Source organism: Coenobita brevimanus, chromosome 97 (genome assembly GCF_032717465.1).
Source record: "Coenobita brevimanus isolate Jiangsu-jjx chromosome 97, ASM3271746v2, whole genome shotgun sequence".
Taxonomy (NCBI): domain Eukaryota; kingdom Metazoa; phylum Arthropoda; class Malacostraca; order Decapoda; family Coenobitidae; genus Coenobita; species Coenobita brevimanus.
Window position 1 is genome coordinate 5,173,965 of NC_137050.1, and position 23,351 is coordinate 5,197,315.

At 41.2% G+C, this 23,351-nt stretch overlaps 1 protein-coding gene across 1 annotated transcript in view; it reads left to right on the forward strand.

Moving 5' to 3' along the window:
* The first annotated feature begins 5,804 nt into the window (after positions 1–5,804).
* Positions 5,805–23,351, forward strand: part of Elys (AT hook containing transcription factor 1 homolog) — a 137,900-nt gene continuing 120,353 nt past the window's right edge. Inside the window, exons 1-9 of the mRNA XM_080283442.1 lie at positions 5,805–6,068; positions 7,986–8,135; positions 9,294–9,441; positions 11,305–11,439; positions 11,780–11,960; positions 12,410–12,528; positions 17,592–17,888; positions 20,407–20,525; positions 22,079–22,283. Coding sequence (XP_080139568.1) covers positions 5,805–6,068; positions 7,986–8,135; positions 9,294–9,441; positions 11,305–11,439; positions 11,780–11,960; positions 12,410–12,528; positions 17,592–17,888; positions 20,407–20,525; positions 22,079–22,283 — 1,618 coding nt within the window. The remainder of the gene's footprint in view (positions 6,069–7,985; positions 8,136–9,293; positions 9,442–11,304; positions 11,440–11,779; positions 11,961–12,409; positions 12,529–17,591; positions 17,889–20,406; positions 20,526–22,078; positions 22,284–23,351) is intronic.

The window sequence follows — 23,351 nt, forward strand, 5'->3', positions numbered from 1 at the left end:
ACGCATTTGCTTTAACCAGACAATGTCTAATCCCTGTTAGGTCACTTGGGCATGTGTTGTCTGAAACTGCAGTAGAGCTCACATGCATAAAATTTACACTAACTATGTATGACAGCGATGTGGTATTTCCAGATTTCCTGTAGGAACGAAGTGTTGACAGGATCCTTCATTTTTTATAGATTAGAGTATGTGGTGGGCATTTTAAAAATGTTCATAATTAGATCCATTATTGTACATCATACTGCATGTATCTTAGATTTTATGGAATATGAAGCAACGCTGGGTCTGGTTAGTACTTGGATGGGTGACCGCCTGGGAACACCAGATGCTGTTGGCATGACGTTCTCCCTACGTGTCAAGTGGGGTTGGTGGAGGATTAATGCCCCTCCCTGTAAAACAATTAATTCTAAGCCCTTGACCACCCCGTTTGGGATACATGGCGTCTGGCAATGGATGAAGCAATTTAATTTAATCGCTGAGCACTATTTTACTTACTTGTACCATATTTTAATGAATATCTCCTCTGTGATGTATATGGAGGTTTGCTTTATGATCACACCTGCAGATATGCCATGATGGCACTGTGTGAAACCAAGATGAAAGAGTATGAAGTGGAGGAATGGGAGGGTGTGAAATGTGTAAGATCGGGAATGATTGGACGAGGAAGATGCAAGGAAGGAGTTGCTTTGTTGATGAATGAGGTGTGGCAGAGTGGAATTGGAAATTACAAATATGTCGGCTCAAGGAGTATGTATGCGAAGTTCAAGTTTGAGAAGGTGAAAGTGGTGGTGATTGTAAAATATGCATCGTGTGAGGACAGGAGTGAGGGAGAGAAAGACAGGTTTTGGGATGAGCTGCGTGAAGTAGCAGGAGAAATGCCCAGGAGCTATAAAGTGATTGTAATGGGCGATATGAATGGAAGAGTAGGCAATGATCCTGAGGATGACATAATGGGTTGTTATGGAGTAGGTACCAGCAGAAAATGATAATGGGAAGAGTCTAAAGGATATGTGTCAGGAGAGGAGGTTGTGCATTTGTAACTCGTATTTTAAACACAGAGGTGCACATAAAATTACATGGTATAGAGGGAACGGGGTTCGTGTTGAAAGAAGCCTGATTGATTACATGCTCATAGAGAGGTCGATGATGGGAATGGTTGCTGATACGAGGGCCGTGAGAGGACGATGTGGAGGTCTGTCAGATCATATGATTGTGGTATGCAAGATCAAGCTGAGAGGAGTGAGGTGGATCAGGAGAGGGAAGAGCAGTCAGGGGGAATGACTGAAAGTTGAGAAGCTGAGGTTCAAAGAAATGGCAGATGATTACAGGACCAAAGTAAAGGAGTTAGAATTAGTGATTTGGAATTAAATGGATCTGTACAGCCTGTGGAATGGATATAGGGATTGCTTAGTTAGGAATGTTAAAGCAGTGTGTGGTGTGGCAAGAGAAACAACAGAAAGAAAGGTACAGCATGGTGGGATGAGGAGGTTAAGAAAGCGGTGGAGGAAAAGAGGAAGAAGTGGTTTAAGTGGTTACAGAACAGGTGTTCAGTTGAAATAAGAATTGAACATGTTGAGAGCAAGAAGCACATAAAGAGACTAGTGAAGAGGAAAAAGGAGGAGGTAAATGATGATCTAGGAAGAAAAACAAATGCAAATTACTCTTAAGAATAGGAAGTTATTCTGGAAAGAGGTACGGAAATGTAGAAGCGAAAGCAGAAAGAAATGTGAAGGGTGCAGGTGGTAGACTGTTAACCAAAGAAGATGAAGTAAGGACCTGATGGAAAGAATATTTTGAAAGCCTGATGAATGGGAATAGAGAGAGCAGAGTGGCTGTAAACATGACTGGTTTGGGGGGGGGTGCAGAGAAGGAATGCAGTACACTACCCAAGTTGTACTTAAATGCACTCACATTCTCCATATCCTCACCATCCAACATTACTGTGCATTCTGTGACTTCATCCCTCTCAAACACCATAACTTTACTCTTGTTTACATTAACTTTCAGATTCCTCTTCCTACACACTGTCCCAAATTCATTCACCAAACCTTGCAACTCCCATTCATTTTCACTCAGCAATATTGCATTATCAGCAAACAGCAACACCGGTATCTTCCAAAATCTCATCCTCATTCATTAGAGCCACCCCTACATCCACTTCCCTACCTTGCACCTCCTCTACAACCCCATCCATGTACCGGTATATATTAAGCAGCCATGGAGACATGACACAACCTTGTTTCAGTCCCACATTGAGATAAAAGAACTCACTCAGCTCACCATCCACTTTCACCGTAGCCCTAGCTCCTTCGTACATACTCTTCACAGCACTCAACAATTTCCCCTCCACTCCATAATTCTCAATACCTTCCACATACCTTGCCTATCTATTCTCTCATAAGCTTTCTCCAAGTCCATGAAGGCAGCATACTGTACACTTTCTTTCCCTTCTCTAGATACTTCTCCACTAAACATCTTAGAACAAATATCTGATCTACACACCCTTTTCCCTTCCTAAATCCCCCTTGTTCTTCTCCAACTAGCTCCTCTGTCATATGCCTAACCCTATCAATGAGTATTCTACCGTATATTTTACCAGTCACACTAAGAAGGCAAATACCCCTATGGTTACCACATTCTTCTCTCTCCCCTTTTCCTTTGTATAAAGGAACAATTATACCTGATTTCCAATCCTCTGGAACCCTTCCCTCTTCCCAAGCCAATCTACACAGCTTCCATATCCACTGCACAACAATCTCACCCCCATAACTCAGCATTTCACCACACACTCCATCAATTCCTGGGGCCTTTCCAATCTTGATCTTCTTCACTGCTTCCACTACTTCTGCCCTACTGATCTCTTCCTCCCTCTTCTCATCTCTTCTCCCAGCCATTCCCCAACCACTTATACTCGCACTCCTGTCACTCTCTACATTCAACAAATCCTCAAAGTGCTCCTTCCATCTCCTCAATTTCTCTCTTCTCCACCAACAATCTATTATTCCTATCATTTACTCCCCTACTATTTCCTCTTTCACACTGCCTTACTTTCTTTACCTCCTTCCAAAAGAATTTCTTACTCTCCCTGCATCTCACACTCAGAATCCTCCCAAATTCTTCATCCACTTTCTTCTTACTCTCCTTCACAAGTCTCTTCACCTCCCTTCTTCTGCTCACATATACCTGTTTCTTTTCTCTCTCATCTTTTCCCCTACCTCTACTCGCTAGCCATTCACTATATGCATTCTTCTTTTGTTCCACAGCTCATTTCACCTCATCATTCAACCAGTATATATATATATATATATATATATATATATATATATATATATATATATATACTGTATATATATATATTAATACAGTAATCCCTCCACTATCCGATGTAATATAGCCAAAGGCATGTCCGGAAAGTGGTCCCGTCCGGATAGTGGGCCTCTGCCTCCTGGACTGGTACTTATGGACCCTAACCCAGCCTAATTTTGAAAGCCACCTAAATAGCTCCCTACCAGACATGCATAGCACCTATTTAAACCTATTTAAGACCCTATTCACACCAATAATGGACATAAAGCATGATATAAATGAAAAGGAACCAAAGAAAGAGGAATTAGAAGTGACTGTACCTCAGCCAGGGTACTTACAGCACATTTGTGGCTGCCTTTTGTAAGATTTTGGCAGTGGTGAAAATGCTCTTGAAGCACGTACAATAATCCAGTGTTGTGCTACACTTACAGTGATTCTTTGCACTGTGAGTTATAACTGTTTAACACTGCACATTGTTAATTGCATCAGGCCAGTTTCAACCGCCAGGTTTGCACTCCACAGTTAATCCTTTGCACTCTAAATTCTGATTTCTTAACACTGCACAACACTGTAAATTCCCGTGTGGTCTAGTGGCAAGGTATTGCAGTTTATTCACTGTTTATTCACAAAGAAATGAGCACGTGTGGCTTCCATTACGATAAGCTACCACTCGCGATTGAAGTTAGGCAATAACTGTTTGGGAGTTGGTGAGGGGGAAACAGAGTTGCCAGATTGCAACAGCCACATTACCAAACTCCTCAGTTTTCATTACCAAATTTAACTCTTCGTTACCAAATTCGTAAAGCTAGCATTTATTCTTCACTAATTATTTATACAAGTGGAAGTACATGTAATCACTCTTCTTATAATTAACAGCATGTTGATTATTTTCACGCTATGTACGTTAGCAAATTAATCAGAGAGAGCAAACAATCCACCATCTCCATCCTGTGTATTCTCATACATGTGAAAAATCCGTTTGGTAATGCATTACTCTGATTCATTACCAAACGAATATTTCATGACCAAATTGGCCCACATTTGGTAATGAAAAATACCAAATGGCAACTCTGACAGGGGAGGGGGGAGGAAGGAAGGGGTGAGGGTCCGTGGTGTAACAGCTCTTCGGCGCCGTGCAGCAATTTCAAATTACGGGTGGGGAAAAATTCGGATTTGGGGGGAAGTTTTTTCTTTTTTTAGGCCATTTTTGGGTTCCGAAGGTCCAGGCCCACATTGTCCGGTAAGTGAGGATGTCCGGAAAGTGGGTGTCCGGAAAGTACAGTGATTACTGTATATATACCGGTACTTATACACACACACACACACACACACACACACACACATTAACCCCTCAGTTATTGAACGTAATAGAGCCAAAGGCATGCCTGGATAGTGGACTTCTCCCCTTGCCCCCGTTCATAAACCTAACTTTGGAAGCTAGTGTAAAAGGCCACTACCGTACAGTACATCATTCAACACTTCTTGTTTAATAGTACTTCATGTTGTCAAGCAAACCTATGTTCAAGCAGACCTATCAACCACAGACAAGCAGTCACCATTGCAGCACTATACACTGTAGTGATTTAAAAGAAAAAAAAAAAAAAAAAAAAAAAAAAACAGCTACACAAGAATAATGCAGTGGGTACACAAGACCTAATGGTATAATGGAATAATATCATGGTAAAATTGAACAAAATCATGGTACAGTACAGTAAGCTAGAATAAAATCAGCGTCAACACTCACTCTTTGACCATCCCCCATCAATCGTACCCACGACCCCCTGTTTTTAAAGAGTCAGCACTACCCTCTTCCATTTCCCTGGTGAAGTGGGCATCATCACACACCCTAGGAAGAGGCATGCAAGGAATAACAAGGCCTGCTGCAGGTATGGAACCACCACAAAAGCTACAACGTGCACTGCTATAACAAAGGTCCAGGAAGAACTGTTTACAACACAAGCAACATGCATGAACTGAGCGAGCAGTGGGGGCGTCTGGCGGATATAGGGTAAACAAACCAGCCAACATGGTGGTGCCACTGAGCTATTTTCGCCCGTCCGGGTGGAAATTTTTCGTGTGACCATAATTTTGTAACGGACGCAAGTGTTTTGTCTGGATAGTGGGAAAAAGTAAATGAATAATGGTTTGGAACAGCTAGATCACAGCATCCGAGTAATGGGCATCCGGATAGTCAAGAGATTACAGTGTATATACTTGTATACACACACACACACACACACACACACACACACTTTTTTTTTATTTATTTATTTTTTTACATTGTAAATTTTTACCTTTATTCCAAACTACCTTTGAAGATTAAAGCTGTTAGTTTTCAAAGGTTTTTAGTGTGTGTAATGCATTCATTTTTGTAATTCACGTACTGGAAATCTGACTTGTTGAATTTGCCTCACCAGACCTCTCCCCTCCCCTCCTTTTGACTTTTATAATTCTCTCTTATGATTGTGCAGATGCTGGTGCTCTGAATTCAGGTGGAAATGGCAGGTGTTAGTGTGATTCAGGTGGCAAATGCCATGCGCCATACACCGCTGCCTCCTTTGCTACCAGAAACGGAGACTGCCACGAGCTCAGAAGATCTACAGAGTCTTACCAGTGGATCTTCCATACAAGGAGGATTTGTTGGTGGTGGCCAGCTGGCCTGGAGAGCTGTAGGCCCAACCGTAGAGATAATACAGACCAGTACGGGCCTAAGACGTGCTGCGTTTAGATTTGGAAAAATTCTTCACAGATGTGGTGCTCGGGTAGGTAGCTAGTCAGTTCTGTTATATTATTTAGTATCTTGTCCATATTGTGTAATTTTGAAATATATTGGTTCTAGAATTATGAATTATAGGTGCTTGGCTTAGAATTTCCATATAGCAGCTTATACTTAGTTCATCATTCCGACTCTAACTCCCACTGAAGACAGAAGCAAAGAATGCTGAAGTACAAAATTAAAACTGCCAGATAATGAGTCTAGTGAAGTGGGCCTCAAAATCATTTCCATGCCTATCATTCAAGTTGTGGAAATGTTGCCTCCACCTTAGAAACGAAGAACCATCTGCACACTTGCATCTACGCAGTTCATGTTCAAAATGCCTGTGGTACAGTTATTTGACCAGATGCTAAGTTGAAAAAGCACACTTGTCAACTGCATTTGGTACGTATTGTGCCAGTGTCACAAAAGCAGCAGTCAAAATGGCCTGTAAATAACCTGTGTGAACTTATTTTTTTTATCTGAATTGGTAGGTTTTATGGCTGTAGGTAGGTGTGTCAGACAAGGCTCTCTGATTCTGGAGTAAAAGGTAAATAATAAATAATAATCATCATACAGCATTGACCTATCTTCATCTTCATCCCCTCCCCCCTTTTTTTTAATGGCATTTTTTTTTTTTTTTTTTTTTTTTTTTTTTTTCCCCCACAGCATTGTCCCATTTCTTTTTTCATGGCCCTTTTTTTTTTCCCATCTGTCTACGGGTGACTCTACATTGAGTGACAAGCCAAATGGTTTCCTGTACGCCAGGAAGCCATTTACTACGGTGGGTGGTAACCATATAACCAAATTATGGTGACTGGTAGTGTACTGGGTAATTAAGGTGCCCCACTCGGATTGAGCCGGTGCAGGTTTATATCGAAGGCCTTGGTGGTTGGGGTTTATTGCTCACGTTCTCCCCTTTGGGGCTAAGATGCAAATGAATGTGTTTGAATGGATGAGTAAATGGAGAGTGAGTCGTCCTGTCTCGGCTACCTCCCTTTCCTTGGGGGAAGCAGCCTAGGTATATAGATAGAGATAGATAGTAATGCCACATAGGGATTAGTGAGGCTTGTCGCTCTCATCTTAGATGTCTGGACCAGTTGCCTGGACCCAGGCTCCTATGCTCCTCATGGAGCAACACAGGATTAGATGATGATGATGGTGGGACGAGTTAAAAACCAGAAAACACGGAAAAAGGAAGTATGAATGGAAGAGCTTTTAGCAAGAAGCATAGTAAAATGGAAGTCATTTACACTTCATTCAAGCACACCAGGTTCTTGGCTTATTTTGCACTCTCTACCCTCTGCCACATATATTTTTGGATTATTTTTGCTTATAGATATCTGTCCATCTATCTATATTGTAATCCGATTTCTCTATGTTTATTGGTTTGTCCATTTGTTACCGTAACATAGCAAAACTGGTGTATTGTAGCACAATTTTTGTTTGAGCAAGGTACCACTAAAATGCTCTAACTTGAAGAATAAAACAATTTCCAGTCCAATCAGGGCACTAGTTATTGAGTTATGACTCATTTCTGGCCTTTTGACATCGAATGAAGACCATCTTGAGGCAGATCACACTCTTTGTGGGCATTGAAGTTACCCTAACACAACCCTTTTGACATCGAGTGGAAATGAGTACAGTACTTCAAATGCACCAAACAGCCAGAGTCAGTCTGTTCATTATCAAGTTAAAAAGGGGATGCCAGATCCATGTCATGTGCTTCTGTGGACATTACGGTATTCACCCAGCAGCATCTGCAACCAATAATAAATTTTTGATGTTATTACTGTAATTCTAAGTAAGATATGCCTCGTAAGACAAGTGCTTTTTTTCTTTCTTTTTTTAAGAAGCTGTGCACTGGCCTTAGCCATCTCTGTCAAATATTATTATTGCAGTCTCAAGTTATTAAATATTGCAGGTGACAAGCGTGTGTGGTGTGGGGCGGGGCTCTGTTTCACAAGTGGTCGTAGGTGTTGATCTAGGACCTGATGCCAGCCCTCAAGGACTTGTGGCTCTTCTTTCCTTACATACATCCACACTTACAAGAGCCTTTCACTTTGCACAGAAGGTAAGTTACGCCAGTTATATTCTTTGAGCAAATATTGTGTGGTACAGTGCAGTGAAAGCTGAGTGAAGATTATCTAGTTAGTTCATTGTTTAATGCAAAGGAGATGGTAAGCACCATTGAGCTTCCCTTTGTTCCTTCCTTTCATGTCTGTAGTAAGGTGGTTCCGTCACCTTCCCTTCTTATTGATCTACAGTCATGAATCCCTTTGACCATCCTCCTTATACTGCTACACCCACCATTTCACTGTCACCAACTGTACTTTCCTTCCCTTTTCTCTTTTCTTCTCTGTTTATATTATTTCCTTCCCTTTCCATCTGCTGTAATATGAATCTATCCTCCTCCCTTCTTCAGTCATAAAGTCCTTATATACAATACCAGTATTGGTTCCAACTTCCCTTCAACCCTACTTGTGTTTGTCCCACCTCTTCCTTTATGGCTGCTTACCTTCTTGAGTAAGGTAGCTCCATCTCTTCATGTTGTAGGCTTTTTCTTCCTCAACTGTCATCACTTACCAAAGTATCATTATCATTATCACTATTTTCATCGCAATTATTATTATCATCGTCATCAGTCATCAGCATGATTGTCTTTCCTATCAGTCATCAGTATCATAATTGTCACCATCATTATTTTCATTATTACCACATCATAATCACTTTCATCACCATCATCACTCAAACTATCACCATTGTTGCTATCATCATTACTATCACACTATGATCACATTATCACCACAATCACCATAGTATCACAGCCACAATCACTGTTGCCACCTTGGTCATCTTTACACACCATCCACGCAGTCACAACCCAGCCACCTTTTGTACCCCCACACACTTTTCTAGTCTTAAGCTGCCCTCACATTGTATAAAATCACCCTTGTTGCAAGTATGGTTTGAAATTCCTGTATCTAAAGTACGTGGGGTGGACATGTAGCACCCTAGTTGTAGCATGAGGTGGTGTGCAGTAATTGTGTACCTTAAATTCCCATGAAAAACAAAGACTGCAGGGCCCAGGGAATGACTAGCCAGTCTATACCCAAATTCACACACATTTTTCTTTCTCACTGATACAAACTTGCCCCTCTACAAACTTCTCTTCAGCACCATCCCCCCAAAGTTGATGGTGCCGTAATATAGCTGACTTCTTTTCCTGTAGGTGACAAGTGTGTGCATGGTGTCTGGCGGTGAGGTGGCAGTTGATAAAGGGACCTTGGTGGCAGAATTGCAGACATGGAAGGGTATCCTAGTGGTAGGCACTGGTCATGGCACACTGCATATCCTTGACCTTGCACTGGACCTTGATGGTAAGATAATGGTGTCTCCTGCAGCTTATAGTTTTAGAAAGAACACAAGTGGTTATGTCATAACTCACTCTGTAATATAAGAAACTTTATTTTTCTGATAAAGTTTGAGTTTAAGTACCTTGCTTCAAAATTCATAGTTCTGTACCAGTCCTGTAGTCCAGTATAATCCCAGTGAGATACAGAAATCTGAAATGGGGCAGTTGTAGGTGAGATTATTAAATGGTTCATCACAGACCATATAAATGAATTTGCTGGTGAGTGGAGGTGTAGGAGGCCAAGGATATTGGTGGATATCTGGTTTGTGGTGGGTAGTGATAACCACCATCCACTTTGATATGATATTACCCTCACATGACTACACTAAATGACAAACTAAATGCTTTCTTATAGTCCAGGATTCCATTTACTATGTTAGGTGGTAGCCATATAAATCACATGGACACTTGATGCTCTGGTGGATTTAGGCACTCCAAGTGGATGTGACCCATAGGGGTATAAATCTGAGGAGAGTTTATGTATATATATATATATATATATATATATGATGCCATTCAGGAACAAGTGACTGGTGACCCTTGTGTGAAGTATCTGGACTGAGTCGTCTCACCCCAAACCCCTATTCTTCCGATGAGACAGTGATTGGCTGATGGATGAATGGATAGGCTCAGACCCTTGATGGTATAACTTGGCAGGCAAGCTTTAAGCCAGCTCAAATCAGTGTATCCTAAGCATGTGATCTTCATCCCCAAGTCGCACCTGCACTGCCATAAAATGTGGAAGTCTTTTATGTTGGTGGTAGGTGGGGACACTTACCATCCATTCACTCGATGTAGTGTTGCTTTGGGTGTCTGCCCTTTTCTCTTTTCCTTCCTTCCTCATCAGTCTTTCCTTCATTCTTTCCTCTTCCTTCTGCCTACGAGTGACTTTACAGTCATCCTTCTGTCTTTTTTTCGCTCCTCATGGGGCAACGTAGGATTGGATGATGGATGGATGGATGATGGAGAATAAAATTAACCATTATCATACATTAAAAATCACAAATTGCCTACCTCTTACTGAATTGATTTGAATAGATTTTAAGATGTGAACAGAATGGTGACAAACTTATCTGGATATTGAAGTGTACTAAGGTGGGATGTGGTGCCTGATGTGACATTGGTGTAAGTAAAGAACAATATGAAGCAGGTGAAGAATGAAATAGCTGCAGTTGATGAGGTACAATTTTATATAGAAATATAAAAATACAGTGTAGAGATTGGAGTGATATGTTTGTGGAGAATGAGCCAGGATGCCTGGAGATGTGGAGCTGCATCAGTGGAGTGGGAAAAGGCTGTAAGTGTAATAGTCTTAGTGGAGAAAAAAGAGATAGAGGATAAAGAGTACCTCAAGTGACGGGGGGAAGGGGAACATGGCAGGTACTATTAAGACCTTCTTGAGACAGAGTAGAGGACTGAGCACAGAGGCTGCTAGAAGATTACACAAAGGGGTATAGGTGCTTAAATTAATGTACATGGTGGTATGTCATGAGGTGGAAAATTCATGAGTGAAAACACTGGAAGTGGAACTCATATGGAATATTGTGGTAAGTGGGTTGCTTAGGTTGGATAGAATAATGAATGCTAGTACAAGCATTTTTCAAAGGCAGTGAGTAAGAAAATTTATAAGACAGTAATGGGGCGGTTTGGTAAGTAGAGTTAGGATGATATAAAATACTGTTGTGTATTGTGTTTAGCATAATAAGTCTAGTACAGTAGTTTATTTGTAAATAAATTTCATACGTAAAAGTAATTTTGTTCTACAGCTTTTGTCAGTAACTGGTTTTCTTAAATTATTTGTTTGAAATTCATTGATGTTTCTTTGTAGGCAACAAGGTGTTATCTGATGAAGTATCTCCTGGGAGCCTAACAAGAGTGGTGACACCTGACTCTTGTGCTGACCAGACACGCCGCAATATCATCCGCCAGGGGTCACATCCCACCATGTGCCTCAGTGGGTCTGGTCAGTATGATAGCAGTAATGATTGTGTAACATCAATCTTCAAGTAATTTAATTGGTTTGGCACATAGTTTAGTTCCCAGTCCAGAGAAAACATCACTTGCACCATGCAAATCTCATGGATTCCATAAGTTGAAACATGATTCCCCCCTTCCCCCTTCTGTACCATGACCCCCCCATCCCCCATCCTTCTTCTCTCCGTCTTGCTCATGGGAATTAGGGCTGGGGTGATAATTTGAGTGTCAAACTGTTCATCATAACTTACCTACCTCCATTTTATATGTGAGAACGGGTTGGGAGTGTCAGGCCATTCATAATTTTTCTTCACCTCATTTCCTTTTAGATGGGACAATGGGCAGTGGTCACTTCCAGCTTATGGGGCCAGATGGCAATGTGCTGTTTGAGGCGCCATCCCACCTGGCAGCTGTTACTTCCCTCGCATTTTTCCCTCAGCTGGCCTCCCTTGCAGTTGGCTACGGCTTTGGCTCCTTTCAGATCATCAGTCTCTCCACCCTCACCAACGAGTATGTTTTCACCTTAACACTTATCAGTCCAGTGTTGTATGTTATGTAATTTAGCCATCTCCAGTCAGTTTTATCAACTGCAGGAATGCCCTTGTATATTGAGGGGATTAAAGAAAACTGTTTCTAACTCGTCCAGTTCCAAAAATCTTTCACATTTTACTTGCTACTCTTATTTTCATTTTTTTAATGCTTTCTTACTTCTATATTATAAGCACCCCATATATTTGTAGGAAATATGATGAGGATTATAATGAGTTATTCACTGTGCATCTTGCGTGTGTTTTTATATTAATACTTGTGATGCAAGTTATTTAAAGCATTTTCTTCATAACTAATAAAATTTTTTCCTTAGTGCAGAAGTATTGAACCTAGTTTGTTGAAGGTATGGGTAGGTATTATCGACGTTTTTAATTTTGTCAAGTAAAATGTGTGATCAATCACCCCAACAGTTGCACAAGCCCGTATGAAGCAAATGTTCCACCTGTTCTTTCATTTGCCTGTCAAGAACCTGAAAATGACCCCAAGAACTATGTGTACTTGTGGCTTTGTCGCAGCTGTGATCCTGCAGGTATGAACATAATAGAATGGTACAGTATTGCATTACTGATTTTCTTACTTCTAATTTTGAAAGTTGATTATCATTTGGCTTCACCTCAGTTTTTATAGTAAGTCCCCATTTTATATAACTACTTTTATCAGCCATTTTTAAAGCATAACCCTTCTGGACTTCCTTCCGTATCTTTTTTTTTTTTTTTTTTTTTTTTTTTTACAACAGAGAAGGAAAAACAGATGAATAGAAAAAAAAAAAAATCCATACACCAGGTTACTGGCATCCTCCATTCATAAAATATCTGTAACAGTTGGATTTGAACAGCTGTAGGTTGAAGATTAGGGGGAAGCAACTCCGGAGAAGCAAGTTCCAGAGAGATGCAGTTTGGGGAATAAAAGAATTCTGATAGGCAGAAGTTCTGCAATATGGCTGTGTGATATTCCTGTGATGAGCACTACCAGATGGAGTGATATAACTAATAATGTTTAGGGTTACTACTATTAACCCTTGCTGAGGTGCTTGCCTCATATGAATCACAGTGAACTTATGCACAGGCCATGCTGCAGGACTCATATGACGTACAATTTAAACTGGTTATAAAATAATGACTCAGGAGAGATAAACTGTCTTACAAAGAATCAGCCTGGCAGGTGTTAATCTCCACTATTTTTTGTTTATCTTGCTTATTTACTATGATTGATATACAAGCATATTTCTTTTGGGAATATATATATATATATTTTTTCCATATTATTGTTTTATGTTCATAATCTACTTTGTAATGTCTTGGACTCACATGATTGCACTGGAATTTCTCCTTATGTTGTGAACTCTAGTCTTTTCTGTAACTCATATAACAGATTATGCTTTTGATGTCCAGAGTCTTGCTCATTTTAGCCTGATATATGTAGAAGCTTGATGATGTATAAAGGCTGGATGGCAACTTAACCAAAATATAATTTTGAGTAAATCTTAAAGTTTAACTTTCACACTGATATTAGATACAGACCAAACATGAACATGTTCTATATTAGAATGTTTATATTGTCAAGGACAGTGGCATTGTATTTCATCATCATCATCATCCAGACCTCCTTTCCCACCTTTGGGCGGGGTGAGGAGCAGCAATGTCCAAACAGCCAAAGTTTGCCCAATTCAGTGGGCCACGTCACTCATCTTTCAAGCCCACGGAATCCTGGCTCTATCGGATACGCCCAATCCGAACACTGTCACGTTAAAAAGAGGTGCCAAATCCCTGGTTATGCACATATCCACACAAAATTCATCCAGCTGGCTCGGTATCTTGTCAGTCTCTTAGCCTCACCACACTCTATACCTCTCTTCCTCATATACTCATCCACCATATCCCTCCATCTTCTTCTTGGCCAACCTTACTTCCTCCCTCTTTTAGATTTGCTCAGATATACCTTTTTCACCACCCTATTGTCATCCATTCTCTCCACATGACTGTACAATCTCAGTACACTTTCTTCGATTTTGGTGTCCACAGACTTCCTCACTCTGCATCTTTCACGAATCACATTATTCCATATCCTATCCACTCTCTGTACTCCACCTACATTCCTCAACAGTCTCATCCCCCACTGCTCCTAGTCTTGACTTTTCATATTCATGCCACACCATAGTCTTACATCTGTATGTTAAAGTTGGCACTAACACTCCTTCATATAAGCCTCATGCTGCTACAACACTCAAGCCTCTGTTCGTTATCAGGACCTTCATGACACCAGCTACTTTTCTTCCTTGTGTCACTCTACTGTCCACTTTTGCACATTTTACCCTCTTTTCCATCACTGTACCTAGGTATTTAAGCTCTCTCACCAGTTCCAATCTCTCTCCATTCACTGTACAGTAATATCACACTGGGAGTCACCTTCTCTCTCAGTAACCATCACTTTACTCTTTTTTATATTTACTCTCAAGTCACGATGCTCACAGACATATATAAAACTTTGCACTCGTCTGCCAAGCTCTTGTCCGGTATTTAATAATATCACTGCATCATCAGCATACAACAAATTTGAGATATTCCATCCATCACCATTCATTACCAATGCCATCCATGTCTCCAGTACTTGTGTTTTTACTTCTTTCATCACCTCATCCATATATTTATTGGACAACCATGGGGCCATCAGACAACCTTGTTGTGCGCCATCAGACAACCTTGTTGTGCGCCACATTGATTATCAGCCAGTCACTCAGGTGCTCATTTACCCTTACACATGCCTCACTGCCATCGTGAAAACTCTTGACAGCACGTGCCAGCTTACCATCTACACCGTACATGCACAAAACCTTCCACAATCCTTCTCTGTCTACTTTGTCATATACTTTTTCCAGATCTGTAAATGCCATAAACACCTTGTAGTCCTTCTCACACGGATTCTTCACTGTCTGTCTTACTGCAGATATTTGATCCATACATCCTCTGCCACTCCTAAAGCCACCCTGTTTGTCTCTCACTAGGACTTCTGATATCTCTCTTTGTCTGTAATAATTCTTCCATATACCTTCCCCACCACACTCAATAAACTTATGCCAAGATAATTCTTGCACTTACTTCGCTTACCTTTATTTTTGTACAGGGATACAATCACAGCCTTTTTCCACTCTGCTGGCACAGTTTCACTCATCCATGCCTTCTTACATATCTCCAACAAGCACTTCATTCCGCTCTCTGTACTACACTTAATCATCTCTGCATACACCTCATCAACCCCAACTGCTTTCCCATTTTTCAGCCGCTTCACAGCGCTTTTCACGTGTGCGAGTATCACATTTCCTGACACAGCATTCCTTCTGTGCATATCCCCCAAACCAGGCATGTTTACAGACGGTCTTATCTCTCTATTGCCATTCATCAGACTTTCAAAGTTTTCTTTCCATCTGGTCCTTACTTCATCCTCATGGAATAATTTACCACCTACATCCTTTGCACCATCACATTTTGTTCCGTTTTCTTTTCTGCATTTCCACACCTGTTTCCAGAATAACATCTTATTTTCAGAATAATCTGCATTTATTTTTCTTCCTAGATCATCATTTACTTCCTCCTTTTTCCACTTCGCTAGTCTCTTTACTTGCTTCTTGCTCTCTATTCATGTCATATTTCAGTTGAACCCCTGTCCTGTAACCACTCTAGCCACTTCTTCCTCTTTTCCTCCACTGCTCTCTTAACTTCATCATCCAACCATGCCGTACTTTTCTTCTTTGTTGTTACTCTTGCCGCACCACACACTGCTTTATCATTTCTAACTAAGGAATCCCTACATGCATTCCACAGGCTGTCCATATCCATTTCATTCCATTTCACTGATTCTAACTCCTCTCCTACTTTGGTCCTGCATTCATATGCCATTTCTTTGATCCTCAGCTTCTCCACTTTCAGTCTTTCTCCCTGACTGCTCCACTCTCTCCTCGTCCACCTCACTCTTGATCTTGCATACCACAGTCATATGATCTGACAGATCTCCACGTCGTCCTCTCACGGCCCTAGTGTCAGCAACCATTCCCAGCATCGACCTCTCTACAAGCACATAATCAATCAGGCTCCTAACAGCATGATCTCCATTCCCTTCATGCCATGTATATTTATGTGCATCTTTGTGTTTCAGATACAAGTTACAAATGCACAGCCTCCTTTCCTGACACATATCCTTTAGTTGCTTCCCATAATCATTTGCTGGTACTCTATTACAACTCATTATGTCATCCTCAGGACCAGTGCCTACTCTTCCATTCATTTTGCCCATTACGATCACTTTATAGCTCCTGGGCATTTCTCCCACCGCTTCATCCAGCTCATCCCAAAACTTGTCCTTCTCTCTGTCACTCCTGTCTTCGCATGGTGCATATTTTACAGTCACTGCCACTTTCACTTTCTCAAACTTGAACTTGACATACATACACCTCGAGCTGACACATTTGCAATTTCTAATTCCACTCTGCCACACCTCATTCATCAACAAAGCAACTCCTTCCTTTCATCCTCCTCGCCCATTAATGGCTGATCGTACACATTTCACATCCTCCCACTCCTCCACTTCACACCCTTTAATCTTTATTTCACATGGTGCCATCACAGCATATCTCACACTGTTGAACACATTCACCACTTCCACCTTCTTTCTCTCCCCATTCACACCTCTCACTTTTCACAGACCATGCAAATCTGCCCATTTGGTTGGGGCCCTGGGCAGATATTGAGTCCTCCGAGGCTCTCTGAACAACTGCCATAATTAAGTGATTTTGGATAGGGGAATCTGGGGGACATTTAACCCTGCCAGAAACCCCAGTTATATGGTTACCACCCAGCGTAGTGTTTGGTTTCATGGGTACAGGAAACCATTTGGCATGTTACTTAGTGTTACATAGTGGTCCCTTGATTATATTTTTCGTTATCACTACTAGATGTAAATATATACTCCTGCCATTATCACATTTTTTGGCTGAAAACTTCATTATTGCGTACCTGAGCTGGTTTCTACAAAACAATGATGGTGCAAAGTCTGTGGTTTGGGATGTCTTCAGGGGTTAAAAGATGAGGCATTATTGAAGGTGTTAATCCCAGGTGTTGAAGATCACAAACTCTCCACCCCATTGCCAGAGAATCCCATACCTCAGGCCCATCTCTGGTCTGTATGTTGTACATGTTTCTTCCTTATTGTGCTCTTTTCATCATTTTCTTTTAACCTAACCATGCCTACGTGTGTTTCTGATACCAACCATCATAGTATGTATGACTTCAGTGAGTGTAAATTGTTGTAGCTAAAGGGGAAAAATGGGTTTACAAGCGGGGTGCCCAGTAGCAGTTAAGATAAATCCCGTAGGTTCTGCCCTTTTTGTTATCATCCACTTTCATTGTCACACGCTGGACGCAGTACCAGTTATGCACAATGGGATCACTGGATTACAGTGAATTGCAGACATGTTTACATTTCATTTGTGCTTCTCATCTTATGAACACAGATTATAATTAGTATCCAGTAGGAGAGCTGAATGATATTCTCAAAGAATTTTGTATAGGAGTCTGTACAGCATTCCCCCCTCCCCCTCAGAAAGCAGAAGAGAAGACAAAGGTGAGACCCCTGCGCTGTGCACAATGTATGCCATGAGTTATGACAAGAAAGTGTGGATTGAGGGCCATGGCCTTTGGTACCAGGGTCTTGCATCCATCTCCCCAAGATTTGAGTTTGATGCCCTTGGTGGGCTGGGTTTACGAGGGCAGCCTGTTAACCCTAGTATGGTGTTTTGTGGAACATCCGTCCGCCACGCCACGCACTTTGCTGCTGTTGCTGCATCTGTTGCTGCTGCTGTAGGTTCTGTTTCTGCACTCTCCACTCCAGATGAGGATGGTAAGGTTCCTTCAGAAAAAGGTATCATGGTTTACACCAGTTATAATTGCATCCCTCACATCATTCCTATTACTACAGAAATTTTCATTCATTCATTCATCATTCAATCCTGTGTTGCCCCATGAAGAGCATAGGAGCCCAGGGCTAGGCAGGTTGGTATAGCCATTTAAGATGAGAGTGACCAGCCTCACTCATCTTTGAGAGACATTTTGTGAGGATTAAACCCCAACCACCCCTTGGATATGAACCTGTCCAGGCTCAATCCGATTAGAATGCCTTAATTACCCACTAAACCACCAGGTGCCATAATTTGGTTAAATGGTTACCATCCAGCATAGTAAATGGTTTCCTGGTGTACAGGAAACCATATGACTTGTCACTCAATGTAGAGTTACCCGTAGACAGAAGGAAGAGGAAAGAATGAAGGAAAGACAGACAGAAAAGAAGGAAGGGAGGAGAGGGCAGTCACCCGAGAGCAGCACTGCATTGAGTGAGTGGATTGTGAGTGTCCTCACCTACCATTTTTTTTCCCCCCGCCTACCACTTATTTATTATTATGTATTAATATTCTTATCAGTATCTTGTGGTAGATGGGGGCGCTCACCATCCACTCACTTGGTGTAGTACTATTCTCGGATGGCTGCCCTTTGCTCTCTTCATTCCTTCTTTCCTTCCTTCCTCATACGTTCTTCTTTCCATTCTCTCTTTCCTCTTCCTTTAGTCTACGGGTGACTCTACACTGAGTTACAAGTACACCAGGACCATTTACTGTGCTGGGTGGTAACCATATAACCAAACTATGGCACCTGGTGGTTTAGTGGGTATTTAAGGCACTCCAACCAGATTGAGCCTGTGTTGGTTTATATCCAATGGGTGGTTGGGGTTTATTGCTCACATAATGCCACTTATGGATAAGTGAGGCTGGTTACTCTCATCTTAAATGTCAGGACCAACTTGCCTAGCCCCTGGCTTCCACGCTTCTCATTGGGCAACACGGGATTAGATGATGTATGGATTAGTATTATTACTATTGTACTGCTATTTTTGATGGGACATTGTGGTAGGTGGGGGCACTCACCATCCACTCACTCAATGTAGTGCTGCTCTCGGGTGTCTGCCCTGTCCTCCCCTCCATCCTTCTTTCCTTCCATCTTCTTCTATCTTTCTTTCCTTCATTCTTTCCTCGTACTTCTGCCTGTGGGTGACTTTACATTCCCTCTTCTGTCTTTCATTCTCTCATTCTTTCTTCTTCCTTCTGCCCATGGGTGACTCTACACTGAGTGACAAGCCAAATGGTTTCCTGTACGCCAGGAAACTATTTACTATGCTGGGTGATAACCATATAACCAAATTTTGGCGCCTGGTGGTTTAGTGGGTAATTATTGTGCTCCAGTCGGATTGAGCCAGTGAAGGTTTATAATCAAGGGGTGGTTGGGGTTTATTGCTCACGTAATGCCACTCAAGGATGAGTGAGGTTGGTCACTCTCATCTTAAATGTCAGGACCAACTGCCTTGCCCCCGGCTCCTACGCTCCTCATGGGGCAACGTAGGATTGGATGATGGATGAATGGAAATTTTAAGTACCTTGGTGCAGTGATGTAGAAGAGAGGTAAATGTGTAAAGAAAGTGGATTGTAGTATACAGTATAGCAGGAATGGAAAGTGACTGGTGCTATGAAGACCAGGATATGAAACATAAAGTCGGTGTGTGATGGCTGCTAGAGGATTGCATGAAGAATTTTTTGTGTCTGCCTTAAATATGGGTGTGAGAATTTGATGTGTAAAAATATAAGGTTTAGAGTTTGAGCAATGGAGTTATTAATATTGAAATAAGTGTGTGGTGTGTATAGAGTGGACATGATGAGAGATAATGTGATTTGTAAAAGATTTTGAGTAAAGCAATTTGTAAACAGCACAGCAGAAGAAAGCCTGCTTTGATGGTATGGTTATATGGAGAGTGTAGATATAAATATGATGCTGGAAAGTGTATGTGTGAGTGAATTTGAAGGTGAAAGGAGGCATGGTAGGCCCACTAAGCCAAGAAAGATGTGGATAGAAATGGTAAATGTATGTGTGAGAAAGTGAGGTGTGAAGGTTGATGAAGCTACAGAATTGACTAGGGATGGAGCTAGTTAAATGAAGTGTTTGTAAAGGAGTGTGTGACAAGAGTTTGGCATCCTGTTTTTAACTTTGTAGTCTTTGGACTGACAGTCTGATATTCATTCCCTACTCATTGTAAATGCTTGGAATCACTAGTATGTGGTCCATTTTATTGGGCATGCTCTTCATTCGTTCTCCCTTCTCTATTGCTTTTCTCATTTCTTGCATTCTGGACCTTAACTCACCTTATCTCTAGGCAGGAAAAAGCAGAGAGATGATGATGGATGTGTACCCAGTGGATATTTGTGAAATCAAAATTTGCATAATTTGCTCACAAGTAATTTAATACAAATATTGAGTCACTTCTGCACAATATTGTCAGACTAGGAGAAGTTAACTGTTTCATGCTTGTATTTCAGGTGGATTAGTTCCTGAACAAAGTTTATGTATGTTTGGGTGGGTTGGCGGCATTCTTGAGCAAGGAAACATTACTATCAATCACTATTTGGCTGTGTTTGATATTAACCAGTGGTATCAGGTAAGAATTGTATGATTTTTTATTCATTGCATATGTTAATCCTATAACGCTGCCATTTTGCATGTCAGTTAATAGTTGTTCATAAGTCTGCCATACCTTCTGCAAGTTGCCGGATTTGCTAGGAGTTCCTTTTTACATAGGACAAGATAAAATACACCAAGAATGTCACTTATTTAGAAGGTCATTACAAAGTTTTCATCATCATCCGGACGTCCGTTCCCACCCTGAAGCAGGGTGAAGAGTAGCAGTGTCCAGATATCCCAAATTTGCCCAGTCCAATGGGCCATGCGTCCATTCACTCATCATTCAAGCCCCCTGAATCCTTGCTCTATCGCATACGCCAAAAACATTCATCACGATCTGTAGCTTCACATAAGGGTATCCAAGTTGCCAGATTTGCTAGGAGTGCCTTTTTACATACAAGATAAAATACACCAAGAATGTCACTTATTTAGAAGGTTATCACAAAGTTGTTTTCAATTCAGCTTTTCATACTGATAACCCCACATCCATGAGCCTTAAGTGCATCAAAGCTGTTTCATATAGAGTACCATTTTGCCTGCACACATCCTAGCCTTCAAGTGAGAACTGATGTATTTGCTGTTAATGTAATTAGGGTTGTTATGATTTAAGTCAAATTATTTAAATGATGTGATTTAAATTGATTTAAATCAGAGTGAAGAAATCATGATTTAAATCAAAGTGGATTTTTTATATATATATAAATATTCATACATTAAAAATGAAGAAGACAGAGAATGTGATGGATGTGTATTGTACAGATGCATCAAGTTTGCTTGGTCTGTACTCTTGATGTACTGATCTTGATCAAGTCAGGCACCAGTGATTGCATTTTGTTTCAAGGCAAATATTAAAAAACAGAGGAAAGAAGGCTCTTTGATAATAAAAATAAATGTGATTATACTCATTGTTAACATATGAACTAAACTCTTCTATGAATACACAGTAACATGATTCAGTCTAATGATTATGATCCTAATTTGACAAAATATAAAAGACAAGTTGGCAACTCTCTTCAGTATCTGACAGTGTGAGTATCCTCCCCCATACCAAGAAGTGCTAGCCTGTGGTGCACTGCCATCCACTTCCCATTCACATTATTATTTTCAATTTTGTAAGTCTGTTTATTTGAATAGTGATATATAATCATGCCCAATGGACGCATTGCAGCAAGTGGGAGGAAAAAGGACACAGTATGGTACTTTTTTGACAGAATTCCCAAGGACATAAACAGGGTTGGGAAAAATAAATCGCAGATTTTAACAAAATCTGATTTAAAAAAAAAAAAAATCTGATATAAATTTTAAAAATCGATTTTATATTTTAAAAATATGATTTTTTCCAACCCTTTTTGTAATTGATGATTCAGTACTGTACTTGGTTTGGTGTCAGGCCCATGAGCCATAAGTGCATCAGAGTTTATTCATTTAGAGTAGCATTTTGCCTGCACACATCTCAGGCTTCAAGTGAGAACTGATGTATTTACTATTAATGTAATTGATGATTCAGTACTGTACTTGGTTTGGTTCCAGGCCCAGATGCCAGCTAGCTTGAAGGTGACTGAACAGCAGCTGTGTCCATACATGAGCTTCCACCAGCTGAACCGTGTACCTGGAGATGGGTCAGGTGTGGGTCAGGGTGAGGTGGTGCTGGCTGCTTCGCCAAAACAAGGCTCCTGGGCCCGTCTCCTCCACACTTCAAACGATACTGACTGGTACCCTGCTGCACTCACGTATGGTCAGTGCACATCTAAGGGCTCTCTTTTAGGTGGTATAGGAGACTTCAGAGTGCCTATTTCTTAATGATTTACTGTATTTTGTTTAGTACACATTAACATTCTCTTGTATGTTTATATTGTTTTAACAGTGATGTGTAGTTTACATCATTAATATACAAGAGGGTATTGAGGCAAAATGTACAGAATAAATGGCTGAGGAAGGAATGTTATGAAATCACCAAAGCCATCTAGATATGACCTTTAATAGAGTGCACCGCTTCACTGAAGTTCTATACTTCCATCATATTATCAGTAATATAATATTTTTCAAGCTGTATATAAAATATACACCCATACCCTGATATCCGACAGTGTTGCATACCAGTGGGAGTGTTTGGTCAGCGAGTATGTCGGATATCGAAGCAATTTTCCCCATAAGTTATTGAAGAAAAGTCAGATGCATTCCAGACCCAAACCCAAACTCTCATTTACCTTAGTCAACAGAGACTGACACAGAAACACCATAGGTAATGTTATTATCCTCATAAACAATACTATTGCAAAAAATGGCACATCAAACATCACATGCATGAGGGTAGGGTGGTGGGATGTGTGATGTTGAGATGCTCCAGGGCAACTAAACAGCCAGGCAAGCAGCTGGCAGTGTGCCAAGTGGGGGTGGGGGAGGGGGAGGGTAGAGGGATGGGAAGGGAGACAAGCAGGGGTGGGGGAGGGTGGAGGGACATGGAAAGAGACAAACAGCCCTACTATACCTTCCTCCTAGTCTCACTCACCACTCTCACTCACCATTCTCACACACACACACACACACACACACACACACACACACACACACACACGGGAGGCAAGTGGGGGTGGGGGGATGGAGAGGGAGACAACCAGAGGTGGGGGAGGGCAGGGGAACAGGGAAGGAGACATGCTTGGCAGTGCTGAGTGTGATGGGGGATGGAAGAGGGACAGGGAGAGGGGAGAAGAAAGAGGATGGAGGGAGGACGAGAGGACCGGGAGAGCCTCGTTTCAAACCTGGGGAGAGGCGGGGTATCGAACTGGAGAGGCACTGTGTTGGA